Source organism: Lynx canadensis, chromosome D2, assembly GCF_007474595.2.
Source record: "Lynx canadensis isolate LIC74 chromosome D2, mLynCan4.pri.v2, whole genome shotgun sequence".
In the NCBI taxonomy this organism is placed as follows: Eukaryota; Metazoa; Chordata; class Mammalia; order Carnivora; family Felidae; genus Lynx; species Lynx canadensis.
The window spans coordinates 30,875,352-30,888,343 of record NC_044313.2 but is presented as its reverse complement, the minus strand read 5'-3'; the positions used below and the strand labels follow the sequence as shown (position 1 = coordinate 30,888,343).

At 46.9% G+C, this 12,992-nt stretch overlaps 1 protein-coding gene across 6 annotated transcripts; it reads right to left on the bottom strand.

The window, feature by feature from the left end:
- Positions 1 to 289: 289 nt before the first annotated feature.
- MORN4 (MORN repeat containing 4) lies at positions 290 to 11,917 on the bottom strand. 6 transcript variants are annotated; one of them, XM_030334309.1, is made up of 7 exons: positions 11,818 to 11,917; positions 10,802 to 10,894; positions 7,745 to 8,111; positions 4,223 to 4,320; positions 2,624 to 2,738; positions 1,912 to 2,021; positions 290 to 1,663 (listed from the first exon to the last, which is right to left on the bottom strand). In XM_030334309.1, the coding sequence occupies exons 4-7, from the start codon at positions 4,287 to 4,289 to the stop codon at positions 1,515 to 1,517; spliced, it is 441 nt and encodes a 146-aa protein (XP_030190169.1). In that variant the 5' UTR covers positions 4,290 to 4,320; positions 7,745 to 8,111; positions 10,802 to 10,894; positions 11,818 to 11,917; the 3' UTR covers positions 290 to 1,514. The 6 variants fall into 6 exon arrangements, with proteins under 6 accessions (XP_030190169.1, XP_030190168.1, XP_030190164.1 ...); XM_030334308.1 differs by having other exon boundaries at positions 7,773 to 8,111; XM_030334304.1 differs by lacking the exon at positions 4,223 to 4,320.
- Between the last annotated feature and the right edge of the window lie 1,075 nt (positions 11,918 to 12,992).

Genomic DNA, 12,992 nt, shown 5'->3' with positions numbered 1-12,992 from the left:
AGGACGTGGGTACTCTTGACGCTCCGGGCAAGAGATACAGTAGAAAGTGATGTGGAATCAGAAAGACTGAGAGACAAATCCCACTCAGTTCTGCCACTTCCTAGTTTGGGCAACCTGAGTCTGTCTGATTAAAAAAAAAAATGCCCCTACCCTGCAGAGGTCTTGAGAATTAAGTACTATGTAGTAAAGTGTGCAATGTCGGTACTAAGCCCCCATCTGTGATTAACTTTTAGAAACAGCAAATGGGTTGATTCATGAGGATGCAGAGCAAGAGTAAAGTGATGAAGTATAGGCAGTTCTGGTGATTTGTTTATTCCTCATAAACACTTGTTTCTACAGTACAACTCAGAGAATACATGGAGGCACACGGCTATAATTTCCACCACAGTCTGCTGTTGAGGAGACATTCAGTGTGAGGATAAGGGGCTAGAAGTGGGCTGGGCATGTCTGGGTCACAGGATAATTGGGGGGCCTCCATGATGAACTACATAGGGATCCTATCGGTCAAGATCTGACCTCCCAGGCCTGATGGCCAAGCTCATGGTGGAAGAGTAAACAGTGGACCAAATGCAGGGAGCCAAATTCTCTTTTGGTTCACTGCAGTCCTAGAATGGGTCCAATTCTACCCAAACCCCAAGGGGTTGAGGTGGGTCTGACCTCCTAGTCCACTGGGAAGGGGCTGTGTCAGCCCAAGCCATCCCTAAGGATTCAATTACTCCATGATAGGGCCTGAAATGGGCCAGGGATGTCTGCCCTTCACCCTGGAGTAACTAAAAAGTACAAGTCCTAAGGTGACTCTTTACATCAGTGTCTTGACTATACCCAGAAGGGATCCTGTCCCATCTAAGAAAGGAGAGGCACAAAAAAGGGAACAGATTAGCTGCTGGAACTCAGGTAAGGAAGACAGCTTATAAAGTCAAGGGACAGGGAAACAGCACTCTTACCAAACCCTTCACAGGGGGAATAAGCAGACACAAATAGCAGTCTGGTAAGACAAAGGGGGAGGCCTGGAGCCATGAAGTCGACCAGCAGCAAATGGGGAGGCGGCAGGGGGACACGCAGAAAAGCTCTGGCCGTGGCTTTCACAGGACTGCTAAACTGCCTAAGCCACCCCTGCCTCTCTCCCTGTTTCTCCGGAGGGGCACAAAGCATTAGCCCTAATTTGGGGCTGGGATCAACTGCCCCAAATACAGGCGGAACGAAGAGGCTCTGCCCCGCTTGGCAGGAAATCAAGGAGAGGCAGGTCTGCACTGGGCAACCCAAGGTGTTAGGGACACAGAATACCAACAAGTGAGAGAAGGAAAGAGAACTGGTGACCCTGCTGTGGGCAGCGGGGCCCGAGTCCTCAGAATTCTGTGATGGAATCCCTGCCTGGCGGGTGTGGGGGCGTCCCAAGGCTTCTGCTCTCTGCGGGCATCCTCATGTCCTCTCACAGCCGGTACATCTGTTCACCTTGAGTGAGTAACGGGGCCTTTGCTTTACCCAGTACTTGTCAGCTGGCGCACGACGCCCCGTCAGGCAGTGAGATTTCTGGCGGACTTGGAGGCGCTCTGGGCCCGCTGCACGACTGCGGAACACTTCTCACGCCGCAGCAGCTTGTTGTTCTCAAACAGGCCTTCGTTGCGAGGTATTCCATGAGAACCATCGGGGAAAGTCAGCAGGCCTTGGAGGGGGACAGAGAAAATTCGGGATGGACGAGGGCGTTAGTGACTCAGGGAGCAGCCTGATGCCAAGCAGTGAGGAGGACTCACAGGTCTGCTCTGGAGCGCAGTCCACGCGCTCGATGAATAGGAGTGAGGGCCCGGTCACTCTGGATGGCTGGACACCCACAAAAGCACTACAGCTGACAAGGTGTCCCTCCGCCCGTATGATGCTCCCCCCAGTCACCCATCCTGGTGGGCTGTGACTTACCAAAACCATCCACTCTGCCATTTTTAAATTCCCCTTCAAATGTCATGTTGTCATGTCGAATGAAGACTCCAACGCCGTTAAACTTGCCCTGGGCGAACTCCCCCTCGTACCTGCAGAAATACGACACGTTAACCTTTAGAGGGGTAGTGGGCAGTCCAGGTTAACTGCATGAAGCAGCTACCAATAAGTGTTGTTTATTTATTTATTTTGAGAGAGAGAGAGAGAGAGAGAGAGAGAATGAGCAAGGGTGGGACAGAGAGAGGGAGAAAGACAATTTTCAAGCAGGCTCCATGCTGTCAGTGTGGAGCCTGCTGCGGGACCCAATCTCATAAACCATGAGATCATGACCTGAGCCAAAACCAAGAGTCAGACACTCAACCAGCTGAGCCACCCAGGCGCCCAGTAAGTGTTCCTTATTAATGCCAAGGAGCAAGTTCCACCCTGCCCCCACTCGCCCCACTCCCAACCAGCAGAGATGGACCAGAGAGCAAGTGTGATGTGAGGCTCTAATTTCAAGGAGATAACAGAAGAGAATGGCAGTGGGGTGGAAGGTCGCTCAGCGACACGCCATTTCAAATTTTAGATCTATTTATAAAGTAACTAATAAAAGAACTGCTTCCTCCTTGACTGTTTTCAGAGGACCTGGGACATCTCAGGTCTGACCAGCTATTTATCACTATCAAAGCTGAGAAAGGAATGACCCAGTACTCGCCTTGAGCCATCTGAGAAGGTCAGTACCCCGAAGCCATTGAAGAGCCCATTCTCAAAATGACCCAGGTAGGTGCCACCATCTGCAAACATCAGTTGACCAAAACCATGTCTGCGGCCTGAGCAAAGAGAAAGACAGTCGTCAGGTTGGGATGGGGCAGCTTCAGGGACCCCCCTCGGTGCCTAACATCTCTTGCCTTTTGCCACCCCACCCACAAAGGAAAGAAGAGAAGCAGTGACGCTGGCAGGGCAGAGAGCTACTACCCAGAGTCAGGCAGGAAAATCTGGCTCCCTGGACCTTCCCATCTTGTCACAAATATCAGATTGGCAGCAGGTCTCTGTAGGTATGAATGATAAGAGGGCCTCTACTGTGTGTCACACACTCTTCTGAGCTCTTTGTGCTTATCATCTTATTTGATCCTCATGGCGTTAGGAGGTGGGCACAGTACTATTATTGTTCCCATTTCACAGATGCAGAAACCAAGGCTAGGGAGAAGCCAAATCGCTTACTCGAGATCACAGAGCAGTTAAGTAGCAGAGCAAGAGAGCAAATTCGGCAGGCATCCTGGCCGGAGAGCCCTCAACACCTACTTATGCTGCCCTCTGAGGAAAACAAGTGCCCCTCTGCACCTCGAAGCCAGGGGGCCAACCTGCCAGCCAGACTGGCGATGCTGGTTTGGGCTTGGTCAGGTCAGCAGGGCTGTGCTTACCCACTGACCTGACCAGAAAACAGCAAGATGCTGGAGGAGCAATCCTGTCCTCTAACAGAGTACAACGGAGCCCTTCCGGGGGACAGAGGGTGGCCGCTCTAAATGGCTGGAGCCGAGGGGACAGTAGGTGCTGGGGAGGCAGGGGAGAGGCACGGGGGTGTACTGAGACAAGGTCACACCCAGTTGCACAGTTTCTCCTCTCAAGGCTCAAGGATTCATCAGCTGCAGGGATCTAGCGTGAAAAGACGTGGGTGCGTGTCTGGAAACAGCCTGAATGTCTCTTCACTGACTGTGGGAAGTGAAGGCTCCTCTCCTCGGGGTGGTTCCTGGCTTGATGGGACTGGACCCACGAGGCTTTTAAGTGGCCAGACTGTGTTTCTCAGGCTCTGAAGAATTTCACCATTCCTATGAATAGTTACTTCCGAATGTAATGAGCTGTCACAGGAAATTCAAGGCAATGGATGTCATTTGCTCTCAAGCGTCTGTCCTAATTTCTAGATCTTCCTTAACTTTTTAAGATGCATTAGAACCAAGTCATTACAATCAATTCTGCACTTTCTAATTTATGGGCACTTAAAATAATTCATTGTACTCTGCCTGGTACATAAGCATTTATAAAAACAATTCCCACATGATAACATTAAAGGGTAAAAGGATACTAAAACACTTTATATTCAGAACTGGAAAGATTTAACTCATTGCTGGAGACTGGGCAAACAACAGCATTTTCTAATTCCTTTACTTAAGCCTAAAATCAAATAAAGGAAAGGCGCTATTCAGATTAAATCCTGGACTTAGACATGAAGATTCATCCAGCTGGCTTCTACAGCTTTATGTGTTTGTCCTTTAGTCATACGAAGTATTCGTCACTTGACCCCTAGGGGCCCTCTCACCTTCCTTCCACTCGCCGCGATATTCCTCCCCACTAGAGTAGGTGAAGGAACCTTTTGTGAGGGTCATGATGCCAGCTTATGGAAGAAAAGTATGAAAACTGCAGGGAACAAGCAGAGGAGAATCAGAGTCACAGGATGGCTGGAGGAAAGGCCAGCAAAGCAATTTTACAGATATATTCTATATACTTACCAGCCTGGTAAGTATATAGATATTACCGTAGATACATTTAACAAATATACCCACCTCTCCAAACCCCACCCGCAACCATCCCCTCTGTTCAAGCAGTCTTATCCGCCTACTGATCTTAAAAGTTATCAGCCAGGGGGCACCTGGGTGGCTCAGTCAGTTAAGCCTCCGACTTCGGCTCAGGTCATGATCTCGCAGTTCATGAGTTCGAGCTTCACGTCGGGCTCTGTGCTGACAGCTCAGAGCCTGGAGCCTGGTTCGGATTCTGTGTCTCCCTCTCCCTCTCTGACCCTCCCATGCTCTCTCTGTCAGGAACTGAATAAACATAAAAAAAAAAAAAAAAATTAAAAAAAAAAAGTTATCAGCCAGTTCCAATTTTCTATGACCTGGGATAGAAACTGAGGATTAATCTACAAATATTGGCTTGATACCTACTATGTGTTTAGTTGATATATAAAATATAGTCTCTTCCCTCAATGAGTTTGCAATCTAGTTGCTAAGGCTAATAACAACCACTGAACAAGACGAGAGATCATGTAATTAAGCATCAGACTGGATGGCAGAGATGAACAAAGACAAGATGGCATGGGCCACAAACAAGCAGTGAAGAGGGCAAAGGGCAGCTGCAGATAGAGAAAAGCTGGGCAATGAACGCACAAGGAGCAATGATGCCTGTATGTTCAGTGGAAAAATATTAATGTGGGTTTTACTGCAGTTGAAGGTTTATTTAAGGAGTAACAGGAAACAAGTTTGTCTTAGGTACTCAGCTGAAATCTGAAATCTGAAAAAACCTTTCAGATTTCATCCAAACACCCTCATTTTATAGATGGAGAGATAGAAGCCCAGAGAAGTTATAAGCAAGTCTGTGCCCGAGCTGGAACGAGTGCCCTGGCTTCCCCTGACTGCTGCTGGTTCTTTCTCTCTTGTTATTGCATGCTCTGCTTTCAGGGCCAGGCTACCTTAAGGAGACCTTCGAAAGCTAGGCAGAAGAGTCTACAGCTAATAAGACGGGGGAAAGGGGAAGGTTCTGGGGGTTTGTGAACAGGGATGTTAATATGAAAGCGGCGCTCATGGAAAATGAATGTGGCAGCGGGAAGCAGGATGCTTTGGAGCAGCAAAAGCCTACAGCCAGAAAAGCTTGCAAGGCGGGAGATGTGCTAATTCAGTAGACTGTGAACATGAGCACAAATTACTCCCCCTCTGCTCATGCCCTTGTGATGCGACATGGCAGCACCTCCATTAACAGGCAGTTTGTTCCTCCACGCACTGGGTCTGGGTGGGTTCTATGACTTGCTCTGGCTAATGGAACGCGGACAAACGTGATACAGCAGAGGTCTGCAAAGCGCCTATACACTGGGCTTGCCTTCTCACTGCACTTGGAACCGTTCTGCCCCCATGTGGACAAGCCCGGGCTAGCCGGCCGGTGACAAGGGGTCATGTGGAGCAGTTGTACCAACTGACCACAGATGCAGGGTGAGCTCGGGCATGACCAGCGGAGCTGCTCTCGAGCCCAGCTCCAAATTAATGACCCACAGAATCACGGACTAAATACATGGTTGTTATTTTAAGCCATGGTGTGTTATTACCCAGAAAAAGCTAACTGATACACCCAGGTACAAGATCATAAGACCTGAACTAAGGGGATAACAGCGTAATGGGAGCAGAAGGAAGGAATAACTAGGACAGAGAGGCTGGCTAGGTATGGCTTCACAGGTGTAGTAAAAGAATGCTTGTATTCGATTCAAAGATATCCAATAAGAAGGGGGTTAAGGCAAACCATAAGAGACTCTTAAATACAGGGAACAAACCGAGGGTTGCTGGAGCGGTGCTAGGTGGGGGATGGGCTAAATGGGTGATGGGCATTAAAGAGAGCACTTGTTGGGATGAGCACTGGGTGTTATATGTAAGTGATGAATCACTAAATTCTACTCCTGAAATCATTATTACACTCTGTGTTAACTAACTTGGATTTAAACAAAATTTAAAAATTAAAAAAAAAAGAAGGGGGTTAAGATAACCCAAAATATCATTAAATGCATAAACAGAATCATCTGACATATTTTTTAAAAATGCAATCCCTAGTCCTTTTATAATTTCCTAGGTCTTTTTACTCACCTCATCTTTTCCAGATCTAAGCAATAAAACATTTTTGCAAGTGACTGTGACAATGCAGAGTCCTAGGCCCACAACCAGATCTACTGAATCAGATTTTGTAAGTTAGAGCCTGGGAATCTGCAGTTTCAACAAGCACATCGTTAGACTGTTAAACATTTGAAAGCATGGGAACTACTACTCCAATAAACAGCTATACTATGTGCGAAAGTTCCCTGACCTAGAAATCATCATTGAAAGGTCCCCTGTTATTAACAGTGAGCTAGAGTCTGACCCTCAAGCATCTGATTGAGTTACGACAGGACAAGTGCACCCCTTCTTCACAACATGGGGGCCAGACCTGGAGGACCAAACAGGAGTGAGATTTTAAATCCCTGCAGGCCTGGCTCCAATGGCTAGCTTCTTTCAAGTCCCAGAAAAGCTCAAATCACACACAACATTAAGGGTTGTATTGCTGTCTCCATTATGGAACATCAAGATGGGGTCGCCAAAAGTAGGTTCCACAGTACAAGAGGGATCTGGCATGTTTGATACTAAAATGCTTTAAATGTTCAACTTGGAGGGGCACCTGAGTAGCTCAGTTGGTTAAGCGTCTGACTTTGGCTCAGGTCATGATCTCGCAGTTTGTGACTTTGAGCCTTGCATTGGGCTCTGTGCTGACAGCTCAGAGCCTGGAGCCTGCTTTGGATTCTGTGTCTCCCTCTCTCTCTCTGCCCCTCCCCTGCTCATGCTCTGTCTCTCTCTCTCTGTCTCTCTCTCTCTCTCAAAAAATAAATAAACATTAAAGAAATTTTTTTGAAGATAAAAAATAAAAAAGCAAACCAAAAACCAGACACCTAAACTCACACATTCACATCGACTATAATGGAAATTTCTTTAAAGTCTCATAAAAATGCTACCAATGTGATTCAAATAACATTTTGGAAAAAAAAAAATCAGCCAATGTTGACTAATGAGGTGAAAATTCTAAGGTGAGGAAAAGTAAACTACAATTGCCACTCGTGTATTCTTTATCACCACCCTACGGGATATCTTGATTTTGGCCTCTGTCATGATGCTTTTTGATACAGATGCCGCAAGCCCAGAAATGGTGTGATGTGCAAACAGCTGGGCCTGAACAGAGTGGGGCTCAGTGACATCTTCTGGGCCCTGGCCCTGTCTCAAAGCTCGCGTTTCTTCCCAGCTATGAGGACAGATGAGTTTTGAGAATCCCTTGCTCTCACCCAAACCTGGAGCCGCATTTGTTTCTACCTCCTTAATGAGGCCAGCTTCGGAAGCTCTTCCAGTGATGTCTGGGAGCCCCTTCCACAGCGTCCCCAGGGATTTTCTCGCTGTTGTGGCGACTTGGGAGCTCCATGTCCAGGGTCTCTCACACAGCAGAAGATATCCTGAGACAGGGGCCATTTTCTTCGTGTGTTAAAGCCCCTCAAAACCTCTGGGGCTATCTTCTCTGAGAGATGACGCTGGTTCCTGGTGTGCCATCTCTGTCCCATCAACGTTCCACAAGGTCAGCATCCAATTTCAGGTCCACAAGCCTCTTGTTGTCAGCCCGGCATCAGTGTGCCTGGGGTAGAGGCCAGCATGACTGTGCTGCAAATACAACATTAATGAGAGGAAGAGAAGCAGTTTCCCACTGAAACTGCCAGAGGAAAACTTTCCAGTCCAGATAGGCTTTGATAACTACAGGCCGTCTTCAGCTCTTCCCAGAACTAGTGAGGTCAGCACGCTGAAAACGCAGCTTATGGCACAAAGCTGAAATATTTCATTCCTTCAAAACAAGTCAGAATCTTAAGGGCCATATCTTATAATAAATCTTATAACTAAACCACCGTTCCAAAACATAAAACACAAAATCATTATTCAGGCAGTAAGATGATAAGATAAAGGCATTTCCTTTTGATGTTTGGCAGCTGTTAACTTGTCTTCACTCAGAGGTCTGGAAGGAGTTCTTGTGGTGTCATGTGAGGAGTCAGTTTGACTGCCCAATGGCTCATGGGGAGAGAGAATCCCAAGCCAGCTCTGCGCTGACAGCACAGAGCCCAGTGCGGAGCTCAAACCCACGAATTGGGAGATCATGACCTGAGCCAAAGTCAGATGCCTAACTGACTGAGCCATCCAGATGCCCCTATTTTTTTTTTTTTTTTATTTTAAGTAGGCTCCATGCCCAACGTGGGGCTTGAACTCAAGACCCTAAGATTAAGAGTTGCATGCTCTACCAACCGAGCCAGCCAGGCACCCCTGTTTGCTTTTTCTCAAGGCTACATGAAATTTCCACATAGTGGCATCCCACTCCTTTCAGATGGACCAGTAGAAGGTCCCTGAAAGAAAGTGAACAGTGTTTCTCCAGTTTGAAGACTATCTTTGGACAAAGTATTAGCCGGCCACTCAAACTGTAAACTTTGCCACTCTTTTGGTATGCCGTTAGCTCTTAGGGAATATATCCTAAATTTTCCAGTGAAACTTGAGAGATCATCCTCTACCCAATGGGGCAGGTTGTATTTTCCAAAGACATTTGCAATCATATCTCCTGTATTACACGTTCTACAATTTGACCTTGCCACTGTTCCATGATAAAGATGGAGTGTAAGTCTTCTTCTCTGAATCTGGGCAGGCTTATGAATGCTTCAACTGACAGAACACGATGGAAGCAATGGTGTGTTCTAAGGTCAGATCAGAAAAGGTGATGCATCGGGCGCCTGGGTGGCTCAATGGGTTAAGCGTCTTACTCTTGTTTGTAGCTCACGTCAAGATCTCACGGTTTGTGGGATCAAGCCCTGAGTTGGGCTCTGCACAGACAGTTTGGAGGCTGCTTGGGATTCTCTCTCTCCCTCTCTCTTTGCCTCTCCCCCAATTTGTGCACGCTCACTCTCTCTCTCAAAATAAATAAAACTTAAAAAAAGAAAAAGAAAGAAAGAAAGAAAGAAAGAAAGAAAGAAAGAAAGAAAGAAAGAAAGAAAGAAAGAAAGAAAGAAAAGGTGATACATCTACCCTCTTGCTCAATGGGACACTTATGCTAAGAGACCTGAGCCACCACATGAGAAGTCTGACTACCTGGAGGCTAATGTGCTGTGAGGAAGCTAAGCCACAAAGAGCCACGTGTTGGTGCTCTAGTTGGCTGCTCTCAACTTTGAATCAGCCCAGCCCAGGCGCCAGCTGTGAGCAAAGGAGCGTTCAGATGATTCTAGCTCCCGGCCATTAAGTCAGCGTCCCATCTAAGGTATCATGGAGCAGAAGGAGGTCATCCCCATGATGCCCTGTACAAATTCCTGACTCACAGAACCTGTGAGCATCATATGCTTGTTCTAAGCAGCTAGATTTGGGGTAATATATTATATGGCTATATAGTAAGTGGAACATCATCTCTCCACGTAACCCTGCCACCATCATCTCTCATTTGTTTTTCAAAAATACATTTCCATTCCTTTTTTTACCTAGGGAGACAGAGCAAACTCCCTTCAACAGCTGGTCAAAATGACGCCCATCCCCAAGAACATAATCAGAAGCGCTAATTAAGGAAACACATGTAGACTCTATGGCCTCAGGCCATGGTTGAACACATTTGACTAGAAACTTCTACCTAGTCCAAATAATTGATACTGTCACCACCTGGGACAGTGTCGGGATCTTCATTTATAACTTCTGTAACTAGCCATGCTAAGTAATAGTCACTTTGCATATCCAATGACCCAAAAAGAAATCATGGTCATTGAGACAAATCTAGTTCAATACAGTATAGCCAGTGCTAATGAAGACTGAAAACCCAACACTTTAATAAGCATGTAAACCAGTATTTGTGTCAGTTACCATAAAAGTCTTTTTAAAGAGAACAGGTGGCCTAGGAGTTTAGGCTTCAGCTATGCATATGGAATCTAGTCACAAAAGCAAGAAGATTCATGCCTCTAAACAGATACCCACCCTTTCTGCTCTTTCGGTAGATGGGTTGCAAAGGATCAAACCAAACATTTATCTAAAAGAAAATAACTATTTTGTCCTTGAAATGAATACACGATTGGTCTGCACAACAGACTACCTCCCTGCTATCTTTATTTTCTCTTGACCCTGACATTTCCAAATAGAACTTGGAGACAGGAATGTAACTTTTATTTGTATTCCATTTGTCTTTTTTCAGATTTTAGAAATCAAACTTGTTAAAAAAATACTTATGCATTCACAATAACCTGTGTCCAAATTCAGAGGATTAAAAACTAACTAACATAAAAAGGAACAGATTTTCAGTTTAAGAATACTGTTTTGAGGCAGCCAGCTTTTCCCACATATACCTTTACATGGTTCCTCCAAAGCCTCCCCAGAGTATGAACGTCTTGTCAAAGTTCTCTTAATTATAAAGGAAGCAGTCTTAAGCTTTCAGAATCCTAAAGAGAAGAAGAGGAAGAGCTTGATGAACAAAACTTAGGTTTGTAAGAAACCTAGAACAAAAAGTCGAACATTCTTTTTTAAATGTTTTAAATGAGCTTGAAAAAACTTTTTTTCTTATAAGTCTGCAAGTCTTTTTACTATAAATCTCCCTTGAACTCGAAAAGTAAAAAAAAAAAAAAAAAAAAAAAATTAATAAAAATGTGTTGCTACTAGATAAAGGTCTTATTTAGGAAGACCGGTGTGGCGATTAGATCGAAGAAAGTGGGAAGAAAATCCTGACACTAGAACCGAGGGTAGTAAAAAACGAAACAAAACAAAACAAAACATCCTGGGGGTGATGGGGACGGCCACGATACTATTCTGTTTCATGGAAAAGAAAATGCCTGGACCGGGTTTTAATAAAGCCGAGTTACGCCCGCGGATATCTAAGCAGTTTGGAGGTGCCACCCAGCAGGGGTGCCACCATGAATTGAGGCATCACATTCCCCAAGCCTCGTTGTGTGGGACGTCTCTCCACCAGAGTGTGAGAGGCGGACCCAGGGCAAACAAAGCCCTAGACCCAACTAACAACACTTCCTAGTCGATTTCCCACCCCGTTCTTGCATCCCAGCACCGATCCTTCCCTCTACCCGAGCTCTGCTCTCCCGCCTGGGTCAGGTCTCTGCTCACACTGGTCTGCCACCCACTCCGGACGCAGCCCCCACCCACCAGCTAAGCCGGGTACCGTGGGCTCTCTCGGACCTCGGCCCCAGCGGTAGAGACGGAGGTCTGGGTTTGACACCCTATGGACCCCACCCTCTGGTCAGCGCGTCCTGGGTGGAGTCACGATCCGCAGCCGGTTATCTCGGGATGGTCTCCTCAGTCCCTTCCTCGCCGACCACATTCTCCTGGCCCCCTCCCTCCTGCGCTGCCAGCCAACCTGGGCTCCGCCTTTCGGGATGACAGTCACGCCCCGACGCGGGGATCCAGCCGCCGGGACCGCCGCTCCGCCGGGATCGCCCCTGCCACCTGCCTCTCCACCACCTCCACCAGCGCCTGCCCCACTTGACGCCGCCATCCCCGGCGGCCGCACTGGGCGCAATTCCCGCTGCCCATTGGCTGTTACCTAGGCAACCGGGAGCAACGCCACTCTCCATTGGTCCGGCCCGAACTCTGCGCCATCTTTGTGCGGGGCGGAGTGTCTCTGGATCTCTGGACAAACATCCGAGAGAGGGGTGGGGCTGAACCCATGATCCCACCTTGGCCACCCTGGTGAAGACCTCAGGTCTTACCTACCCAGAGACAGCCTAGCCGAAATGTCACACACACAACAAAACAAAACCTGGGTCAGAAGCAACAGTGACCACCATCTCAAGGGGCTCCGATCCTGTGCGGACCTTCAGAGTTGTAAATGGCCCCTCCCTGGAGTTTAAGGGCAGAACCCAAATCTGGCTTTTGAGGTTCGGTTTTGTAAATGGTAACATGCTAGACTAGGCAACTGCAGTTGAATGAGCGTCAACCCTGTGCCAGCATTGTGATATCGGGACACTTCTGCATTCATTCGTTGTTAGGATTTGTGTTGTCATTACTCAGATCCTTTGTATTTAAACTATAGTGTTGGGGTGTCTGTGTGGCTCAGTCCTTAAGCTCAGACTCTTGATTTCGGCTTCAGGTCAGGATCTCAGACGATGAGATGGAGTCCCGCCTGTGACTCTGCGCTGAGAGCACGGATCCTGCTTGGAATTCTCCCCCCACCCCCCCGGCTCTCTCTCTGTGCCCCCCACCCTCAAAAAATAAATAAACATTAAAAAAAAATAAATATAGTGTCAATATTGGAGCAAATCCTCCAAATACCGTGCACACCAATCCGTTTATCCGTATACAGTAGTTATTTACTGAACAAAGTGAATGCAGCTAGAAAAGACACAGATCGTTGCCCTCCTGGAACTTACTGCCTCCATGTGGAGAAGAAAAGATTCATGTACATGTAAAATTCAAGATTATATTTAATTATTAAAAGAAGGCAAACGCATGAAGAGAATAAGCAAACTGCTTCTCTGAATTGGGGTTTTCCTCATCTGTGGAATAGAAAATGAAAATGATAATAATAATGAT

Excerpts from the sequence above, each read along its gene's own strand:
- MORN4 (XM_030334304.1), bottom strand. The coding sequence starts at position 7,925 with ATGGCCCCTGTCTCAGGATATCTTCTGCTGTGTGAGAGACCCTGGACA. Across the intron at positions 2,739-7,744 it reads AAATGCGGCTCCAGGTTTGG|GCCGCAGACATGGTTTTGGT; the intron begins GTGAGAGCAAGG and ends CTCTTTGCTCAG. Across the intron at positions 2,022-2,623 it reads ACCTTCTCAGATGGCTCAAG|GTACGAGGGGGAGTTCGCCC; the intron begins GCGAGTACTGGG and ends GTATTTCTGCAG.